Source organism: Schistocerca nitens, chromosome 3 (genome assembly GCF_023898315.1).
Source record: "Schistocerca nitens isolate TAMUIC-IGC-003100 chromosome 3, iqSchNite1.1, whole genome shotgun sequence".
Taxonomy (NCBI): domain Eukaryota; kingdom Metazoa; phylum Arthropoda; class Insecta; order Orthoptera; family Acrididae; genus Schistocerca; species Schistocerca nitens.
The window spans coordinates 805,988,325-806,009,573 of NC_064616.1; the positions used below are offsets into that span (position 1 = coordinate 805,988,325).

Below are 21,249 nucleotides of genomic sequence, written 5' to 3' on the forward strand. Positions count from 1 at the left end.
GTTGTGCTTCTCCAGAATATAACGCCGTACTATAGAATGCAGTGGAACTGGAAAAAATATGCAATTTTAACAGTGTGGAAGCTTTCTTCGTGTGCAAGTCAATGTAGGCTGTTGCACACTTTCTTCAGTGTCACATTTGTTTCTGTTATGTGTGTCAGCAATTTAAAATAATGTTCAAGTGTCTAAAACATTTGTTTCAAGTGAGGGTGTAATTTCACTGTAGTTTGTCGCAGATGTGTTGGAGCTTTCCCCCTTTAAACAAAAATATAGAAAAATTGTTTGGCATGTATTTATTATTAGCTTATTTCCTTCAAACCAGTCATTTAGCTGGTCTGTAGTTTATTTATGTTTGCTCTGTCAGTTATCTTGAAGTTTTCCCCATAAACAGGATGCTACAGTCATCTGCAAGCAAGGTATTTATTTGCAAATCAATGCTTGGATCTAGGTTGTACTTTTGGAACTTTTCCAACAGGATTTTGTGGTCTGAGATGTTAAAAGCTTCACTTTGATTGAAGAACATACTAACAAAATTTTGTTTTTTTGTCCGTTGCTTCTAGAGAATTTTGTCAAAAATTGTAGATGGAACTAGATGTGGATTTATTTTTCCAGAAACCATGCTTGGAGTAAGTGAGGATTTTGTCCTTGTCCAGTATTTTCATTTATCTGTTACTAGCACGAATGTAATATTCATACTTTGACCCTCTGCTATACGATAGTGACACTAGACAATCCTTTTGTTGGGTTTACAAATGGTCCCTAGTTCAAGAGCCGTTCATAACACTTGACCCTACCTTTCCATCACCAATAAAACCTGAGGTATGAGCTCCGATAGAAACCCATTTTTATTTGCGGCGTTTTAGAATATATTAGGTAATGCATACTGTAACATGGTTCTTTCAGTGATTTTGACAAAATCTGGTAATAAAGAGTCTGGTCTATAGTTTTCTAAATTTGCTTTGTCATCAGGCAGACAAAGAGATGAGTAGAGTTAGCAAATTCAGATGGATGTGGGTTGCAGTAGTTATTTGGGAATGAAGAGGTTTCCACAGGATAGAGTGGTGTGGAGAGCTGCATCAAACCAGTCTTTGGACTGAAGACCACAAAACAACACCCCCCTCCCATTTTATGTCAGTGAGAATCACTTTGGCAATTTTGAGACAGTCAGGAAAGGTTAATGTCAAAAAGGATGAGTTGGTTACATCTGAAGGGGATGTTCCAAAGAATATGTTTTGAAGATTTTTGCTATGTGAATGACTTCATTCATGTTTCAGAGAGATAGATTATGTGGTGGCAAGAATTAACTTTCTTCTGGTGGTTGTTTGGGCTATCTCTCTTATTACTGATTATTATATATATATTTTTTATTGTCTGCATAATACTGTCTGTAGAGATTAGCAATGTGTTGGAGATCAGTAACAGTGTTGTCATAGTTCAGGGTGATATTTTCCTTTCTACTGTTTCCTTCCTGCTTTGTACTTTCCAGACTGCTTTGCTTACATTTTCTGATTTTGGTACAAACTTATCATTAGCCATTATTTTTCCCTGATGTGAGACTTTTGTATATGTCTCAATATATTTTGTAATATAACTGTTAAGGGGAGAGAGATGTCGTGGATTTTTCTGTAACTAATCAATTCTCTTTCAGTGTTGCTTGAGACTTTTATGCCTCTTGATATCCACGTTTTTGCTTTTAGATTTGTATTCATTACCACCCATGTTTTGAGAGGAAATGCTGTTTCAAAATAATATTTGAAAATGTCAGAAATTTTCAAACTTTTTGTTAATGCCATGCATCTGAGAAGCTTCTTCCTGACTTTCTATTGATAATAAATGATTGAATGTTTCTAAAGACTGTGTGTTGAATCTTTGTGCAGTCACAGTTCTTTTATAGTTTCAGCTGAGTAGTAAATAGCCTGAGAGGGATACCACTTGGTCACTGAAGTTTGTGTTTACACAATTTGCAGTGTAGACACTGTTAACAAATTTTAGTCCACAGTAGTGGGAGTACTTTTTGTAGTCCTTATTAGGGTTTTTATTGTTTTAATTGAATGAATCTGTTAGGTTGAGCAACAGTTCTTTTCTGCTGCTTGTTACAAAAAAATTAATGTTGAGATCCCTAAATAGTACAGTTGATTTATTGTCTACATGTATTAAATCAGGCATTGCTGAGTGGTTTAAGAGTAGGAAATGAGGCACTAAAAGTAGTAGATTAGTCTTGATATTTGGGCAGAAAAATAACTGATGAGGGCAGAAATGAGATATCAAATGTAGAAGGTCGATAGCAAGAAAACTTTCCTGTAAAAGAGAAATATGTTAATTCAAAATACACACTTCAAAAAAGGTTTTGTATCGCCCTGGTTCCCAGAACTCCAGAAGATAGTTGTTGACTGTGGATGTTGTATCACAGATACAGTCCCTTTGACTGTTCAGAGATGTCACTAAACCCGCCCAAAGATGTAAACAACCGTGCATGAGCAACGCCTATTAGACAGAGGGGGTCCGAAAGCCAATCAGTTCCAGTCACTCCCCCAGGAAGCAGGTACATGGCTCGTGTTATCTGTAGTTCAACCATGCCTAGACGATCAATACTGTGGTTCGATCACGTCCGCATTGTTACTTTGTGCCAGGAAGGGCTATCAACAAGGGAAGTGTCCAGGTGTCTCGGAGTGAACCAAAACGATGTTGTTCGGACATGGAGGAGATACAGAGAGACAGGAACTGTCGATGACACCTCTGCTCAGGCTGCCCAAGGGCTACTACTGCAGTGGATGACTGCTACCTGCTGATTATGGCTTGGAGGAACCCTGATGGCAATGCCACCTTGTTGAATAAGGCATTTTGTGCAGCCACAGGACATCTTGTTACAACTCAAACTGTGTGCAATAGGCTGCATGATTCACAACTTTACTCCCAACATCCATGGTGAGGTCCATATTTGCAACCACGACACCATGCAGCGCGGTACAGTTGGGCCCAACAACATGCCGAATGGACTGCTCAGGATTGGCATCACGTTCTCTTCTCCAATGAGTGTTGCATATGTCTTCAACCAGACATTTTCCAGAGATGTTTGGAGACAACCCAGTCAGGCTGAACGCCTTAGACACACCATCAAGCGAGTGCAGCAAGGTGGAGGTTCCCTGCCGTTTTGGGGTGGCATTATGCGGGGCTGACATACACTGCTGGTGGTCATGGTAGGCACTGTAATGGCAGTAAGATACGTGAATGCCATCCTCCGACCAATAGTACAACCATATCGGCAGCATATTGGTGAGGCATTTGTCTTCATGGATTACAATTCACACCCCTGTCATGCACATCTTGTGAATGACTTCCTTCAGGATAACAACATCGCTCGACTAGAGTGGCCAGCATGTTCTCCAGACATGGACCCTATCGAACATGCTTGGGATAGATTGAAAAGGGCCATTTATGGATTATGTGACCTACCAACCACTCTGGGGGATCTATGCTGAATCACTGTTGAGGAGTGAGACAATCTGGACCAACAGTGCCTTGATGGTCTTGTGGATAGTATGCCATGACAAAAACAGGCATACATCAATGCAAGAGTATGTGCTGCTGGGTATTAGAGGTACCAGAGTGTATAGCAATCTGGGCCACCACCTCTGAAGGTCTCACTGCATGGTGGTACAACAGGCAATGTGTGGTTTTCATGAGCAATAAAAAAGCCGGAAATTATGTTTTTGTTGATCTCTATTCCAGTTTTCTGTACAGGTTCCAGAACACTCAGAAATGAAGTGATGCAAGACTTTGTTTGATGTGTGTATAAATTTATGAGTTAGGAACTGTGCTGCTGCAGAAGAATACTGAAAATTAGATCGGTGGGTTGAGTAACTAATGAAGAGATACTGAATTGGACTAGAGAGAGTATAGCTTGGTACAGCTTGAATTAGTAAAGGAAATTTATATACGTATTCTGTTAATCCTTTTATGCATGTGAGATGCTAGCCTGCAGAATAAGTTAAAGAATATATAAGTGCAAATTACTTAGAACATGTAACAAGAGAAAGTACGGTGAATTTACAAAACAAATGCAGAGAAAATAAAAACAAAAAACTAGGACAAAAGCAAAAGCAAAGTGGAAAAGAACTTGTACAAGGATTAGCACATGTTGTATAATGATACATAACAAGCAAATAAACAGACAATAAAAGTATATGTACAAAAGACTGGTCAGGTACAATCTGAGGCATCAAGGAATAGTTAATTTACTCATGGAGGGAAGTGTGGTGATAAAAATGTTAACAGGAGACCAAAGCTTGAAAACAGTATGCATGAGTGTTGCATTCAGTAACTGCACAGGAATGAGAATACTTGTATGTGATACATTACCACAGAAATTTGCATCAAACCAATCTTTAGACTGATCATGTGATCAATAGGATTAATATCTCACATTGTGCATTCATGTACATGGTTTTTTTTATTTTATTTTATTTTATATATTTTTTTTTACAATGCCACACACTATCAGGCCTAAGCAGGGAATGTAATTGGCTCTCCAGTATTAATTTTTATTGCCAGAATTTTACCGGCAGTGGGAGGAGAGTTGGTGGCGTACAGCTGAAGTCACCAAATTTCTGCATTATATTGCCAACACTCCTGCAGTTAAATAAAATTAGTGAGAAACAGTCTAGATCACAATGATTATTTTATTTAAAATGACCAGTTTTGGCCTAAGTAGGCCATCTTCAGAGTAGCACCATTAGCTGAAGTTAACTATGTCCAGAACAGTCAGTAGGCCTGAGTCACTGAAACTGCTCCTGCAGTTGGCTGTGGGAAAGATGAGATAGGGTATTGTTGTTAATCATCTGCCCATCAGGAGTGGCAGTTGAGGGTGGCAGCCCCCATGGGGTTTTCAGTGGCAGTGGCGGCGGCCGTGGTGGTGGTGGTGGTGGTGGTGGTGGTGGTGGTGGTGGTGGTGGTGGTAGAAGATTTCGTCCTCCCACTGCTTTAATTTCTGTCTGTCACAACTCAAACATAGCATTATATTTAACGTGCTCTCCTGTAACACCTGCTGCTCAGAATCAGCAATGGGAAACCAACTGCACTAAAATTTTAAGATGAGAATGTTGCTATGGAATGCTTCATTTATTTTCTGTTCTAGAGGGGTATGTCATGTTTTTCTCATCACTAGCTTTTTACCTGTGGCTTAGCCCATGTATTTGTGTCACATGCATTTGTCACATCTCCTCCTCACCTTTCTCTCTGTCCATCTCTTCCTCCCCCCCTCTCTCTATCTCTTCCTCCCCCTGCTCTCTCTCTCTCTCTCTCTCTCTCTCTCTCTCTCTCTCTCTCTCTCTCTCTCTCTCACACACACACACACACACACACACACACACACACCCTTCTCCCTCCCTCCCTCCCTCCCTCCAAAATGGGAGTGTATGTATATCTAATTTAAAACAAATTTTAATCACTACAATCATGTAATTAAAAGTGAACTTCAATACATAAATATGAACGAGAAAAGTCTTGCTCTCTTTGTCTGTATCAAGTTATTACTGTTGTCCTGGCTGGTGAAAGCTTATTTTCACCAGTTAAGCAATAAAATGCTGTTTCTTCACATGAAGGTGAGGACAGAAAGATTTACATTGGTTTAAGAATCATCTTGTCTGTTCACAGATTCTACTTGGTGTTCTCCATCTGGGAGTAGTTAGTGTTCTTCTGTCAGACACACTTGTGAGTGGTTTCACAACAGGGGCTGCAGTTCACGTACTGACATCGCAAGTTAAAAATTTGTTTGGGATCAAGATACAGAGATTTAATGGGCCTCTTAAAATTGTATATGTGAGTAATTTGATTCTAGTCCTAGAAAATTAGTGCAGCAGTACTATCCAATCAGCCCACATGTTTAAAATTGTTTGTAAGCTCTGGACAAGCTCAGTGATTTGGATTGTGTGTCACTAGGAGTGACAATCTTGGTTTCACCACTTAGATTGTGAGGACAGTACAAAATTCTGAAACAAATGAAGAAAATTGTGCTACATTATGATGTTGTGGATACCTGTCCAAAGTTGTTAATAGTGGGCAGTCCTTGGGTGACCTGTTGCATTTCAGTTTCACTGGTCCTGTGTGTACATTTTATAGTCACTTAATTGGACTGTATAGATGTTGAGCTTATTTTGGAACCAAAATGTTTCTAAATTTCCAGAAAAAGTCCCTAATGGAATAATTATACCCTCAAAGAGTAAAAACACCCAAATAAACAACACAGCTTGGTTGAAAACGATATTCTGAAAAGGATAGACTGCTACTCACCGCGAAGATATATATATATATATATATATATATATATATATATATATATATATATATCCGCCCTCCTCCTCCTCCTCCTCCTCCTCCTCCCCCTCCCCCACCCCCTCCCCCTCCCCCTTCCTCCCCCTCTCTCTCCCCCTGTAATATATATATATATATATATATATATAGAGGGAAACATTCCACGTGGGAAAAATATATGTAAAAACAAAGATGATGTGACGTACCGAACGAAAGCGCTGGCAGGTCGCTAGACACACAAACACACACACAAAATTCAAGCTTTCGCAACAAACTGTTGCCTCATCAGGAAAGAGGGGAAGGAGAGGGAAAGACGAAAGGATGTGGGTTTTAAGGGAGAGGGTAAGGAGTCATTCCAATCCCGGGAGCGGAAAGACTTACCTTAGGGGGAAAAAAGGACAGGTATACACTCACACACACGCACATATCCATCCACATATATATATAATAGAGGGAAACATTCCACGTGGGAAAAAATATATCTCAAAACAAAGATGATGTGACTTACCAAACGAAAGCGCTGGCACGTCGATAGACACACAAACATACACACAAAATTCTAGCTTTCGCAACCAACGGTTGCCTCGTCAGGAAAGAGGGAAGGAGAGGGAAAGACGAAAGTATTTGGGTTTTAAGGGAGAGGGTAAGGAGTCATTCCAATCCTGGGAGCAGAAAGACTTACCTTAGGGGGAAAAAAGGACGGGTATACACTCGCACACACATACACACATCCATCCACACATATACAGACACAAGCAGACACACACACACACACACACACACATATATATATATATATATATATATATATATATATATATATATATATAATGTGTGTGTGTGTGTGTTTTCTCTGAAAAAGACTTTGGCTGAAAGCTCAAATGTGGTGTAACAGTCTTTTAGTCTTTTCATCATACCTGTCTTCAACTCAATGTGTCATCTTCAGCGTGAGCAGTGATCGATCCTTTTCATAATATTGTTGATATTCCAACTTGAACTTTTGGTTGTTTGACACATCTTGGTTAGTTAGCCTTTCCAATCAGGATTTATTTAGTGATAAAGGGATACAGAATGTCTTTGTTATTGTAATAAGTTAAGAAAATTACTTCAAAAAATCTTATTTTTTATTTTTATGTAAGCAAGAGTTTCCAGGAGGGCATGTAAATAGAACTTAGTTGAGTAACTAAAAATGGCATACTTTTTGCCATGATTAAACTCAAGTAGCAAACTTAATGAAGTGCAGCAAGCTTTGAGATACTCAAAATTAAACTACACTTGAACACTTGAAACTTAATTTTATTGATAGTATGATTTAATAAATATAAATGGAAAAGACTATCACTAATGCTACCTTACCATATCTAAGCTGGAAAACTCTGGCGGGAAGCTATACAAACCTGTACTTGGGTATTGAAAAGACTTGTGGTCTTGAGGTACTCAAAATCTTCTAAATGAGGCATCGTGTAGCTGAACTATAACATAATTATCAAATACATTAACAGCGGAAGGTGAATTAAGTTTGGATGAATTAAGAATGTACTATTAATGATCAAAATAATGTTCTTCAAGATGTTAATTAACTTGAACAATAGTTGATTTAATCAAAAGGCATCAAACAAAAGTATCTCATGTTAAACAAAGATTAATTAGAATTTATGTCCACAGATATCACCAAGAAATCCAGACACTGAACTGTCGCATGAATCTTTACTATGTCTCTTGAGTTGCCTCAGTTGATTAGAGTTAAAGCTAATGTCTGAAATGTGAAAAAGCCCTGGTATTTGATCTCAGATCTTTATCTGACCAAATTAATTAAAGCCTCAAGGTGAACTTCCTCAAATTAATATGAACTTGTATCTTGATAATAATTTAAAATCCAACTGTTGACTACATCAAATGATTGATCATATGTGATTTCCTAAGTGAACTTACACTACAGTTGAAATTTATGTCTTCATAACTTTGCAGATGACATCTCACTCCAACTGAAATCATAACTGTCTGTAACAATGGTCTTAACAAACTGATCTCTCACTCTACCCCATGACAGACAGATATTTCAATTCAGTGTCAGTTTGAAGAAAGTCCAAATAACGTAATCAGTATTATCTAGTAGTAACAGTGCTCAGTGACATAACTCATAAAATGTCAAAAAATTTTACTGTATGCTGCTGTTTTCTTAGCAACAAAAATATGGTGTGTCTTTGGGTTCTTTTAGTTAGTTAAATGTTCCATAGGTCATTTGCATTATTCTTTAATGGAAATGATGTAGAACAAGTCAGTTTACACGCTGTGCATACATAACTAGTCTTCACATTAATGAAGACATCATTTCTTAGTCCACCTCATGCAAATAAACTTAAAAACTGGTTCTTTTCTTGCAGGCTACCAGATTTCAAGTAGAATTTTGTCCTCGGAGCACAATGAGTTGTCCAGGAGAAATGATTTTATCTTAGATTTAAAATTTGCTTTCTTACCTGACAGGAAGTTTATGTTATGGGGAAAATGACAAAAAAAATTTCTTGCTGCATATTGAACTCCTTTCTGAGACACTGACAGCTTTAATAATGGGCACTAAAGGTCATTTTTTTTTTTGTAGTGTTGTAGGTATGGACAAGACCATTTTCTTAGATTGTGATGCATTATTTATGATGGATTTCATTAGAATATATATGTATTGTGACATTGTTAAAATGTCCAACTCCTTGAAGGGGTATCTACATGACCACCATGGCCGAATACACCTTATGTCGATACTTGCTTTGTAAGTGATAAGTTACCCCAGAAAGTTATTTCACATGACATCACTGAGTTGAAATGTGCAAAATATGTCAGGAGGTTGATCTGTTTGTTCCCAAGACTGGCAATTAATTGAAGAGCAAAAGTAGTTGAACGTAATTGTTTGAGAAGCTCAGCAATATGCTTCTTCCAGTTCATGTTTTCACCAATAAGTATGCCCAAAAATTTGGAACATACTGTCCTATTTACTGACTTCTGTTCAATTCCTACATCAATTTTTGTATAACTATGTAGTACGGAATTGAATGTAGTGTGTTTTCTCAAATTTAGGGAGTTCATTTTCAAAGAAACACGTAATAATTCTTTTAAAAACATCATTCTCTCTAATGGGATCTATTATAACACTAGTATCATGTCCAAAAACGGCCATTTTTGTGTGTTGAATGTTAAGTAAAGCATCATTCACATATAGAAGGAATAGTAGTGGATCCAAAATTGAACCCTGTGGGACTCCGATTGTGATTTCTCCCCAGTCACTAAAATTTTCTATCCTTTCAACATAGTTTGAACTATTCAGCACAACTTTTTCATTCTGTCAGTTCAGTGGGATTTAAATCAGTTGTGTATGAAGCAATCAGTTCCATAAAACTTGCCCCTCCCCCTTCCCCCGAGGGCTCACATCTCTTTTGTGAGTACGTGCTTGGCCACCAAGGGGCCCCAGCACTTCACAGCACTACTTCCTTTTCCATGATTCAAGTCTATCTCTTTCCTATTCCCTTCATTGCTGCGTGTGCAGGGGGCTGGGGGTTGGTGGGGGAGGGGGTCTCATGGCTGGGTGTGAGGGCTCCAGGCTACAATTTACTGGCCTGGTAGCCATTGCTGTGGCTGGGTGGCATCCATGGGAAGGGCCCACATTCGTAGTGGGTGGTACCATGGCAGAAGATTTGTACATGAGATGAATTAAACTTTTTTCCATTGGTGACCACCTTACCCCAGCAGTCTCTTGAAGCTAAGACATATTAAAATGCAGAGACATGTGACCCCAAAATGTTCACTTTCCTTGCCATACCATGGGAGGTTCAAATGGTTCAAATGGCTCTGAGCACTATGGGACTTAACATCTGTGGTCATCAGTCCCCTAGAACTTAGAACTTAGAACTACCTAAACCTAACTAACCTAAGGGCATCATACACATCCATGCCCGAGGCAGGATTCGAACCTGCGACCACAGCGGTGACGCGGTTCCAGACTGAAGCACCTAGAACCGCACGGCCACACTGGCTGGCTACCATGGGAGAAATACAGGTTTCAGAGACAAGGATGGACATGGATTCCTATTTGACTACAAAGCCTTTGTTCTTCTTTGAATACCTTGGGGACAGATTTGGGGAAGTGGCAGCAATTTCAAAAACAAAACATGTTTCTGATCTGCGTAAAATGGCCTCCCCCACTCAGTCACAGGTGCTGCTCACCTGCGACAAGCTGGGTGACATTGCTGTCACTATAACCCCCATAAAAGTTTGAATATGTTTATAGGATATTAGTTTCCACTGAGATCTCCTTTTACAGACTGATGATTAGTTGTGTGATAATTTGGAGTGATGATATATGCACTTTGTCTGTCATGTTCAACAGGGTCCATAAGGCAGTAGAGTGGATACTGAAGCTGTCATCTTGGACTTTGAAGGTGACACATTGCCTGAGAATGGCTGTGGTGTCAACCCATATGTTCCTCCTCAAATATGGTGCTACAGATGCATGCAATTCGGACACATGTCTTCACATTGTAATGCCAGCCCTGTCTGTAGGGACTGTGGGTGTCAGTTACACATGAACACTCCTTGGGCCCCTTCCCCCATCTCTGTCACCTGCGGAGAGCACCATTCCCCCAGTTCACCAGACTACACTGTTTCCAAATGAGAGAAGAAACAATTATGTATGCTAATGCTACGAAGATGTCACCTTCTTTAGTGGCTGTGCCATCACCCTGTGTGTCCTTGACGTCTGGTTCTCTGGTCCTCAGGGCCACTTGACTACACCTGCTACCTTGGTAGTTTGAGGTCCTCCTCCTACTGCTTCCCCCACACTTGCTTTGGGAGCATCAACTCCCTTTCTGCCAGGGGCATCACTCCCCAACCCCAGCTGGAGAAGCAATGCCCTCCTCCAGCACCCTCACCTGGTCATCCACCCAGATCAGCTCCCTCCAAAGATTACTGGGATACTTTCATCACTGCCATTGCCCCTTTAACCCTGGCACATTGAGGTACTGATGCAGTTGTCCAGAGGACAACTGAAGCCATTCTATCAGAAGCTGATGCAGTGATCGCCTCTCCCATCAAAAGATAGTACCTTGGTGGACCCTCAAAATTTCCACAGCCGTTAGAGATTACAGGCTGGCTCTCCAATGCCATAAGTGGAATCCATCACTGGAGCACCTCATTTCCTTTAAGAGCCTTTGTGCCCAGGTCCACCACCTCATAAAACAACAAAAACAAGAATACTGGGAGTGGTATATTGCTATCATTGGACGACATACCATTCCTTCTCAGGCTTGAGCAAAGATTCAATGCCTCTATGGACACCAGTACCCTGCAGGTGTACCTGGTATCTCACTGAATGGAGATGCCTGCGTTGATCCAGATGTTGTTGCCAAATATTATGCTTTTCATTGTGCTTGAGCCTGTGTGTCTGAGAATTATCAGCCTGCACTGTGTGTTCTCCATCGGTGACTAGAGCAACTTTCTTTAACACCTACTAAATATCAGCTGGAACCTTACAATTCCCAGTTTAGTGAGTGGGAATTCCTCAGTGCTCTGGCCCTTTGCCTTGACATGACTCCAGGCCCAGACCACATCCATAGCCAAATGTTGAAACACTTACCCTTGGGCTGCCAACATCACATCCTTGCAATTCTCAACCACATCCAAAGTCAGGGTGAATTCCCATCTCAATGGCCTTCATCTCAGTACTGAAAGCTAGTAAACTCCCTCTCGAGATGGACAACTATTGCCTACTTAGCCTCACTAATGTTCTCTGCAACGTGCTGGAATTTGTGATGAGCTGATGGCTGTGTTGGAACCTTGAGTCTGTGGGTCTTTTGGCCCTGTCACAGGATGGTTTTTGCTAAGACCATTCTACTGATGACAATTTGGTCTGCCTTGAATGTGCTATTTGGCCAGATTTTGCCTGGTGTCAATATCTTATCACCATCTTCTTTGACTTGCATAAGACTTACGACACTACACAGTGTCACCGCACCCACTTTACCCTCCATGAGTGGGGTCTCCAGAACCAACTTTTTGTCTCACTGTACTTCTGGGCTCAATTTGGAGCTTCCCACTGTACTCCCCATATATAAGAGAATGGGATCCCACAGGGCTGTGTATTAAGTGTGCCTCTTTTTCTAGTGGCTATCAATGATCTCTACCCCCATGAACCATGGACCTTGCCGTTGGTGGGGAGGCTTGCGTGCCTCAGCGATACAGATAGCCATACCGTAGGTGCAACCACAATGGAGGGGTATCTGTTGAGAGGCCAGACAAACATGTGGTTCCTGAAGAGGGGCAGCAGCCTTTTCAGTAGTTGCAGGGGCAACAGTCTGGATGATTGACTGATCTGGCCTTGCAACACTAACCAAAACGGCCTTGCTGTGCTGGTACTGTGAACGGCTGAAAGCAAGGGGAAACTACAGCCGTAATTTTTCCCGAGGGCATGCAGCTTTACTGTATGGTTCAATGATGATGGCGTCCTCTTGGGTAAAACATTCCGGAGGTAAAATAGTCCCCCATTCGGATCTCCGGGTGGGGACTACTCGAGAGGACGTCGTTATCAGGAGAAAGAAAACTGGCGTTCTACGGATCGGAGCGTGGAATGTCAGATCCCTTAATCGGGCAGGTAGGTTAGAAAATTTAAAAAGGGAAATGGATAAGTTAAAGTTAGATATAGTGGGAATTAGTGAAGTTCGGTGGCAGGAGGAACAAGACTTCTGGACAGGTGACTACAGGGTTATAAACACAAAATCAAATAACGGTAATGCAGGAGTAGGTTTAATAATGAATAGGAAAATAGGAATGTGGGTAAGCTACTACAAACAGCATAGTGAACGCATTATTTTGGCCAAGATAGATACGAAGCCAATGCCTACCACAGTAGTACAAGTTTATATGTCAACTAGCTCTACAGATGATGACGAAATTGAAGAAATGTATCATGAAATAAAAGAAATTATTCAGATAGTGAAGGGAGATGAAAATTTAGTAGTTATGGGTGACTGGAATTCGTCAGTAGGAAACGGGAGAGAAGGAAATGTAGTAGGTGAATATGGATTGGGGGTAAGAAACGAAAGAGGAAGCCGCCTGGTAGAATTCTGCACAGAGCACAACCTAATCATAGCTAACACTTGGTTCAAGAATCATAAAAGAAGATTGTATACATGGAAGAAGCCTGGAGATACTAAAAGGTATCATATAGATTATATAATGGTAATACAGAGACTTAGGAACCAGGTTTTAAAGTGTAAGACATTTCCAGGGGCAGATGTGGACTCTGACCACAATCTATTGGTTATGAACTGTAGATTAAAACTGAAGAAACTGCGAAAAGGCGGGAATTTAAGGAGATGGGACCTGGATAAACTGAAAGAACCAGAGGTTCAGGGAGAGCATAAGGGAGCAATTGACAGGAATGGGGGAAAGGAATACAGTAGAAGAAGAATGGGTAGCTTTGAGAGATGAAGTGGTGAAGGCAGCAGAGGAGCAAGTAGGTAAAAAGACGAGGGCTAATAGAAATCCTTGGGTAACAGAAGAGATACTGAATTTAATTGATGAAAGGAGAAAATACAAAAATGCAGTAAGCGAAGCAGACAAAAAGGAATACAAACGTCTCAAAAATGAGATCGACAGGAAGTGCAAAATGGCTAAGCAGGGATGGCTAGAGGACAAATGTAAGGATGTAGAGGCTTATCCCACTAGGGTTAAGATAGATACTGCCTACAGGAAAATTAAAGAGATCTTTGGAGAAAAGAGAGCCACTTGTATGAATATCAACAGCTCAGATGGAAACCCAGTTCTAAGTAAAGAAGGGAAAGCAGAAAGGTGAAAGGAGTATATAGAGGGTCTATACAAGGGCGATGTTCTTGAGGACAATATTATGGAAATGGAATAGGATGCAGATGAAGATGAAATGGGAGATATGATACTGCGTGAAGAGTTTGACAGAGCACTGAAAGACCTGAGTCGCAAAAAAGCTCTGGGAGTAGACAACTTTCCATTAGAACTACTGACAGCCTTGGGAGAGCCAGTCGTGACAAAACTTTACCATCTGGTGAGCAAGATGTATGAGACAGGCAAAATACCCTCAGTCTTCAAGAAGAATATAATAATTCCAATCCCAAAGAAAGCAGGTGTTGACAGATGTGAAAATTACCGAACTATCAGTTTAATAAGTCACAGCTGCAAAATACTAACACAAATTCTTTACAGATGAATGGAAAAACTAGTAGAAGCCGACCTTGGGGAAGATCAGTTTGGATTCCGTAGAAATATTGGAACACGTGAGGCAATACTGACCCTACGACTTATCTTAGAAGCTAGATTAAGGAAAGACAAACCTACGTTCCTAGCATTTGTAGACTTAGAGAAAGCTTTTGACAATGTTTACTGGAATACTCTCTTTCAAATTCTGAAGGTGGCAGGGGTAAAATACAGGGAGCGAAAAGCTATTAACAATTTGTACAGAAACCAGATGGCAGTTATAAAAGTCGAGGGACATCAAAGGGAAGCAGTGGTTGGGAAGGGAGTGAGACAGGGTTGTAGCCTCTTCCTGATGTTGTTCAATCTGTATATTGAGCAAGCAGTGAAGGAAACAAAAGAAAAATTCGGAATAGGTATTAAAATCCATGGAGAAGAAATAAAAACTTTGAGGTTCGCCGATGACATTGTAATTCTCTCAGAGACAGCAAAGGACTTGGAAGAGCAGTTGAATGGAATGGATAGTGTCTTGAAAGGAGGATATAAGATGAACATCAACAAAAGCAAAACAAGGATAATGGAATGTAGTCGAATTAAGTCGGGTGATGCTGAGGGTACTAGATTATGAAATGAGTCGCTTAAAGTAGTCAAGGAGTTTTCCTACTTGGGGAGCAAAATAACTGATGATGGTCGAAGTATAGAGGATATACAATGTAGACTGGCAATGGCAAGGAAAGCGTTTCTGAAGAAGAGAAATTTGTTTCTGAGAGTATTTGTATCGAGTGTAGCCATGTATGGAAGTGAAACATGGACGATAAATAGTTTGGACAAGAAGAGAATAGAAGCTTTCGAAATGTGGTGCTATAGAAGAATGCTGAAGATTAGATGGGTAGATCACATAACTAATGAGGAAGTATTGAATAGGGTTGGGGGAGAAGAGAAGGTTGTGGCACAACTTGACCAGAAGAAGGGATCGGTTGGTAGGACATGTTCTGAGGCATCAAGGGATCACCAATTTAGTATTGGAGGGCAGCGTGAAGGGTAAAAATCGTAGAGGGAGACCAAGAGATGAATACACTAAACAGATACAGAAGGATGTAGGTTGCTGTAGGTACTGGGAGATGAAGAAGCTTGCACAGGATAGAGTAGCATGGAGAGCTGCATCAAACCAGTCTCACGACTGAAGACCACAACAACAACATCAATGATCTACCTACAGCTGTGGAGTCTACCGCGTCACACTCCCTGTTGCTGACGACTTTTGCATCTACTATTGCTCCTTAACTGTGGGTGTTGCTGAAAACTAACTGCAGGATGCCATACAAAAGGCACAGTCCTGAGATATCACGCATAGCTTCCAGTTTTCTGTTGCCAAAACACATGTCATGCACTTCCGTCATCATGATACTGTCAATCCCCAACTAGAACTCTACCTCGATGACCAAATGCTCAATTTGATGGAGTCTCTTTGTTTTTTGGGATTGGTCTTTGATACCTGGTTGATGTGGATTCCCCATCTTCACCATCTTAAATGAATGTGCCATCTTCGCTGTCTCAGTAACACCAGCTGGGGCACAGACTGCTTCACATTTTTGTGGCTCTCCAAAGCTTTAATCCTATCGCATATTAATTATGGGAGCCTGGTGTATTGCTCAGCATCTCTTTCAGCATTGTGGATGCTGGACGTGATACACCATTGTGGGATCTGACTTGCGACAGGTGCCTTTTGGATGAACCCTGTGAACAGCATACTCATGCACCACCAACTGCTACTCACCTATGTGACATGCATTTGCTGCTTTCCTGGGCATCGTAACTATTGTGTCCTTTTTCCTGGAAGGGAGATCTACCTCCCACAACACAGACCAAGATCTGGAGTCATGATCATAGTTTGCACAGAGTGTCTCTGCTCTGAACTTGATCTTTCACCATTGTTGCCTCTTTGTCAGGAAGATATCGTGTGTGTCCCCATGGTATGTAGCCTATCCCCAGATCTGCCTCAATCTGTCCTTTGGACCAAAAGACTCAATAGGTCCTACTCCTGGACATCATTGAAACATTTATAGAGTCAGATGTGGTATACACTGATGGTTCTAGAGTCGATGGATGAACAAGTATTGCCTACACACATGCAAGATGGAGTGAACTACGCTCCCTGCCACATGGATACAGTGTATTCACTGCAGAATTGGTGACAACTACTAGAACCCTCAGCCACCTTCGTTCTTGCCTGGTGAGTTGTTCTTAATCAGCAGTGACTCCTTGAGTAGTCTTCTGACTGTCAACCTGTGCTAACCTTGACACCCATTGATTGTGACTATCCATGATCTCCTGTATGACCTCCACCATGCTGAATGGTCAGTTGTCTTTATATAAACCTCTGATCATGTTGGGATCCTAGGGAATGAGCATGCTGATCAGTTGGCCAAGTTAGCTACCAGGATGTTGACTTTGCAGATAGGGGTACAAGAACCAAAACTTTGATCATCTCTGCACCGACAATTGTGGTAGGCTTGTAATGCAGATTGATGTGCCTGGGTTTCTCCATATAATCTGTGAACCACAAAGGAGACCACAATCATGTGGCTGTGTTCCCTCTGTGCTTCTTGCAGGGAATCTATTATTTTCTGTTGGCCTCACACTTAGCTGACTGTCAGCCACATCCTCCGACACCAGGATCCATCCAGGTGTCCATCTCATCGTGGCCTATATCCTAATGGACTGCCACAAATTGGTCACCTTACAGCAAAACCTTAAACTTGCTGACATTCCACCTTTGGTGCTAGTGGATGATGCCAAAACAGGATAATTTGGTTTTATGTTTTACCCATAAATGCCATTTTTACACATCTCTGTGATGTAGGACACATCAGCCTCAGCAACTGCTTGAGTGGTTGTCCCATCACCTGCTCTAACCCTAAGAGGCCATGGCTGCCCTTGCATGATGGATGGGCCAAGTTCCTGCCCTTCCCCCCTTTTTAATTTTTGTTATTCTTTTACATCTGTCATTGGTTAACAGACTCACTGCCATTGTTCCCTTTCCTGAGATTTTATGTCATCCATGTAGCTAGTTTTCTTGCAAGAATGGAGGGTGTTGAAGCACTGGTCGGATGCAGGTGCTGTGTCTCCAGTTGCGTAATATGTCCTGGGGGCCTCCAAACTGCTTTCTGGGCAGGGGAACTCTCTCACCTTCACACTTCTATCCCTCTCTAAATTCTACTTGCTTCTCTTTCTTGGTTTTCTTGATTCTCACAAATGGTTGCATGCTTTGAGATTCGTTTTTTGGGTCCATCCTCTCTGTGGACTGTTTCCGGCTTGCCACACTAAGGATTAAGAGACTGATGACCTTGTAGTTAGGTTCCTTTAACCACATCAGTCCATCCATTGATCCATAAAACCTGAATCTTTCCAAGGGTGTATCATGATCTACACATCTGAATGCCTTCTAGAGATCACAAAAAATACCACCTGGTGATGCTGTATTATTTAAGACTTGTAATATTTGGTGGGTGAATGTATAAACAGCATCCTCAGTCAAGCAACTGTTCTGGAATCTAAACTGTATGATAAGTAAATTGTTTCTACTTAAATGTGAGACTACTCTTGAATACATAACTTTTTGAATATTTTGGAGAAAGATGTCAGTAAGAATATTGGATGATGATTATTTACATCCTTCTTGTCACCTTCCTTATAAAGAGATTCAACAATGAATATTTTAGTCTGTGCCAGTGATGCAATAGATATATCACTAAGGAGATTATTTATTAAATTAGACTAAATTTCCAGAATTCTGTCTGAAATCCCATAAACACCATATGAGCTTTCATTTTTTTTAGAATTTTTGTAATTCTATTAATTTTGGTAAACAATTTTGGTGGTACTTCTAGTTGCCTAAATTTTTGTGAAATAACATTTGTAATGTATTCTCTTGCATCTTCACAGAATAATTTAATTGTATTTTTGCTGCTACATTTATAAAGTGATTTTTAAAAATACTTGCAACTTGTGAATTATCGGTCGTGACATTGTCATTTAGTTTAACTGTCATGGTATCTTGCACACTGACTGGCTGTTCTGTCTCATATGTGACAATATCCCATATAGTTTTAATCTTATTAACCACATTATCAATTTCTGTCAGGATGTGCATGAGTCTGACCTCACTTAAAAGTTTTTGCAATATGCAAGTGATGTCAGATGTTTACTTACTCTGGCTTTCATATAAATTTCTATCTCCTGTTACATGTGATTTTAAATCCCTTAGTCATCCACAGCTTGCTTTTTAAAAATGGATCTTCTGGATAATTTTTTAGGAAAGCAACTTTCAAATATTGACACAAATTTACTGCAGAATAAATAGAGATTGACATTAGTATCTCTTTCTGTATATACTTCATCCCAACCACCTCTTCCAATGTGCTCAAAATATTTCATCCTGTTCTCATTGATAAACTTCATTGGTTTGTATGAACCTGCCTCAGGGCTGTAAGGTGCTTTATTGTTTATTTATATTGATTGTACAACATGATCACATTGCTTATTAAAAATGGGTACACATTAATTGTTTCATTCTGAACACTGTCTATAAAAATGTTATCAGTCATGGTCCTACATCTTGCTGCACATGAGTTGGAAGATTAACTACTCAAATTAGACTGAAACACCCAAATAATTATTCCAGTTCAACAATTGCCTTTCCAGTGCCCCCCCTCCCCCCCCTTCCCCCCTCCCCCTTCCCCCTCCCCCCCCCCCCTCAGCTTGCATTAGGTCTGTAGTAACCAAGTAATACATGAAACTGATCCAGGTGGCACAAATATGGCTTCATTCATACAAATCTGTACAATAACGGAAATAAGCTTCTTGTGAATCCACACATACCAAGAGAAAAGAATCCTACAGAAGGTGTAACATTAGGAATACACAGAACAACTGATGTGAGCAGTACAAACTAGAGAACATGATGGTGAGTCAGCACTGCTCCATGTGTATATAGGCACAAGTCGCTGGTAGATGGTGTGGCAGAGACTGTGCTGTGTGCACGATTCCTACAGGCAGCCTCTAGTGGCTGGCCCACACTGATATAGTTGGCAGCTGATTTAAGTACACACATGCAGTGACACTACACTCGGTGCATTTACACTGACATGCACTAGTAACAGGATACAACAAGGGTGAAGAATGATGTATTTTATTATAAGTACAAGTTTTTTGCTGCAGCATTTATTTATTCCTAACTTTCATATTATAATGGAGTAAATAAATAAAGCAGCAAAGAAATTGTACTTAAAATAAAATGTTCCAGTTCATTTTTCCTGTTTGTATATCTTACAAAATCTACTGTAAAATCTGCACAAACTACTAACTGTTTCTTCTTGTCTGACAGGAACCCCAGTAATACATCTAGATTTCTCATAAATAGCTGTAGTGTTTCCTAGAGGGAATTTGAACACTGTTATAATTACCAGAGAAGTATTCTGCTGTAACAACCCACACGTACATGCTTCTATGGGTTCTGATCTGCACAAAAACTGTTTGTTTCAATATTTTTGACTTTGTATCCAGCTTTTACATATGTTGCAACTCCTCCTTTTTTCATGTTAACTCTCTATGGAAATGGTGCTAGTTTACAATCCCTGACATTTAACTTCTCCATCACTGTGGGTACATCATGTTCAGATAGGCAGATAATGTCAATCACTTCAGAATATGCACATCTTCTCGACATACAAGCAGGTCATCAAGGATATCCTGGTGTGCTTGCAGCTCCCCTTATACGTCCTGTATATCTGTCCCTCCCCATCCTGTTCAAGTGCAGGCCATGATTAGTGTATCCCCATCTCCCCATTGCACCAGCAGGTACAGACTGAAAGTTTCCAGTAGCTTTATACCTTAAATTCGAAGTATTTTTTCTCATGTTAACAGCCAACATCAAAACCTAATAAAAATGTGAACATGGAAAGTATTTGCATTTATCTGAACATTACCTGCCTGACAGCACAATAATGTACCTTATGCAGACCATACTTGCTCTGTCAGATATGCTGCAGGTAGTTAGTATCTATTATAAATTGATGGGCTTCAGTATGTCTTATGATTAATAAATGAATGATGCTGAAATAATTAACTACAGGATAAAATATCAACTGACATTGTGCGACAAATGAAATGTGAGTGGAGTTTGTGGGATACCTATGTGTTTCCACATAGAATATGAGAAAGAACTTATGTTCTGTAGGTTACTGGAGGAGCAAAGCATTCAAAGTTACTGGAAAAATATACAGGTCATGCCTGTTTTCAAGATAGGTTATCAAACAGATGCGAAGAACTTATAGGCAATATATTACTGACATCAGTCTGCTGTAGAAATTTGGAACATGTTTTATGCTAATGTATTGTGTAATTTCTGGAGACCAAATATCTTCTCAACAGGAATCAACATGGATTCTGCAAATGCTGACTGTGTGAAACCCAGCTCACTCTGTTTGTCAATGAGGCCCAGAAGCCAGTAGGCACTGGTTCCCAGCTTGATGCCCTGTTCCTTTTCTCCCAGGAGGCATTCAATACAGTTCTGCATGTCACATAATGAATACAATATGAGCATTTGGAATATCAGACCAGTTTTGTGATTGAATTGAAGAATTCTAAGCAAACAGAACACAACTTCGCATTATTAATGGAGAGAAATCTTCAAATGTAAAAGTAACTTTGGGCATACCCCAAGAAACATTTAGG

At 40.3% G+C, this 21,249-nt stretch overlaps 1 protein-coding gene across 4 annotated transcripts in view; it reads left to right on the forward strand.

Annotated features, from left to right (window-relative positions):
• LOC126248831 (sulfate transporter-like) overlaps positions 1-21,249 on the forward strand; it is a 531,455-nt gene that overhangs the window by 465,827 nt on the left and 44,379 nt on the right. For all 4 annotated transcript variants that reach the window (XM_049950245.1, XM_049950247.1, XM_049950244.1 and 1 more), the window contains exon 6: positions 5,650-5,814. In XM_049950245.1, coding sequence (XP_049806202.1) covers positions 5,650-5,814 — 165 coding nt within the window. The remainder of the gene's footprint in view (positions 1-5,649; positions 5,815-21,249) is intronic.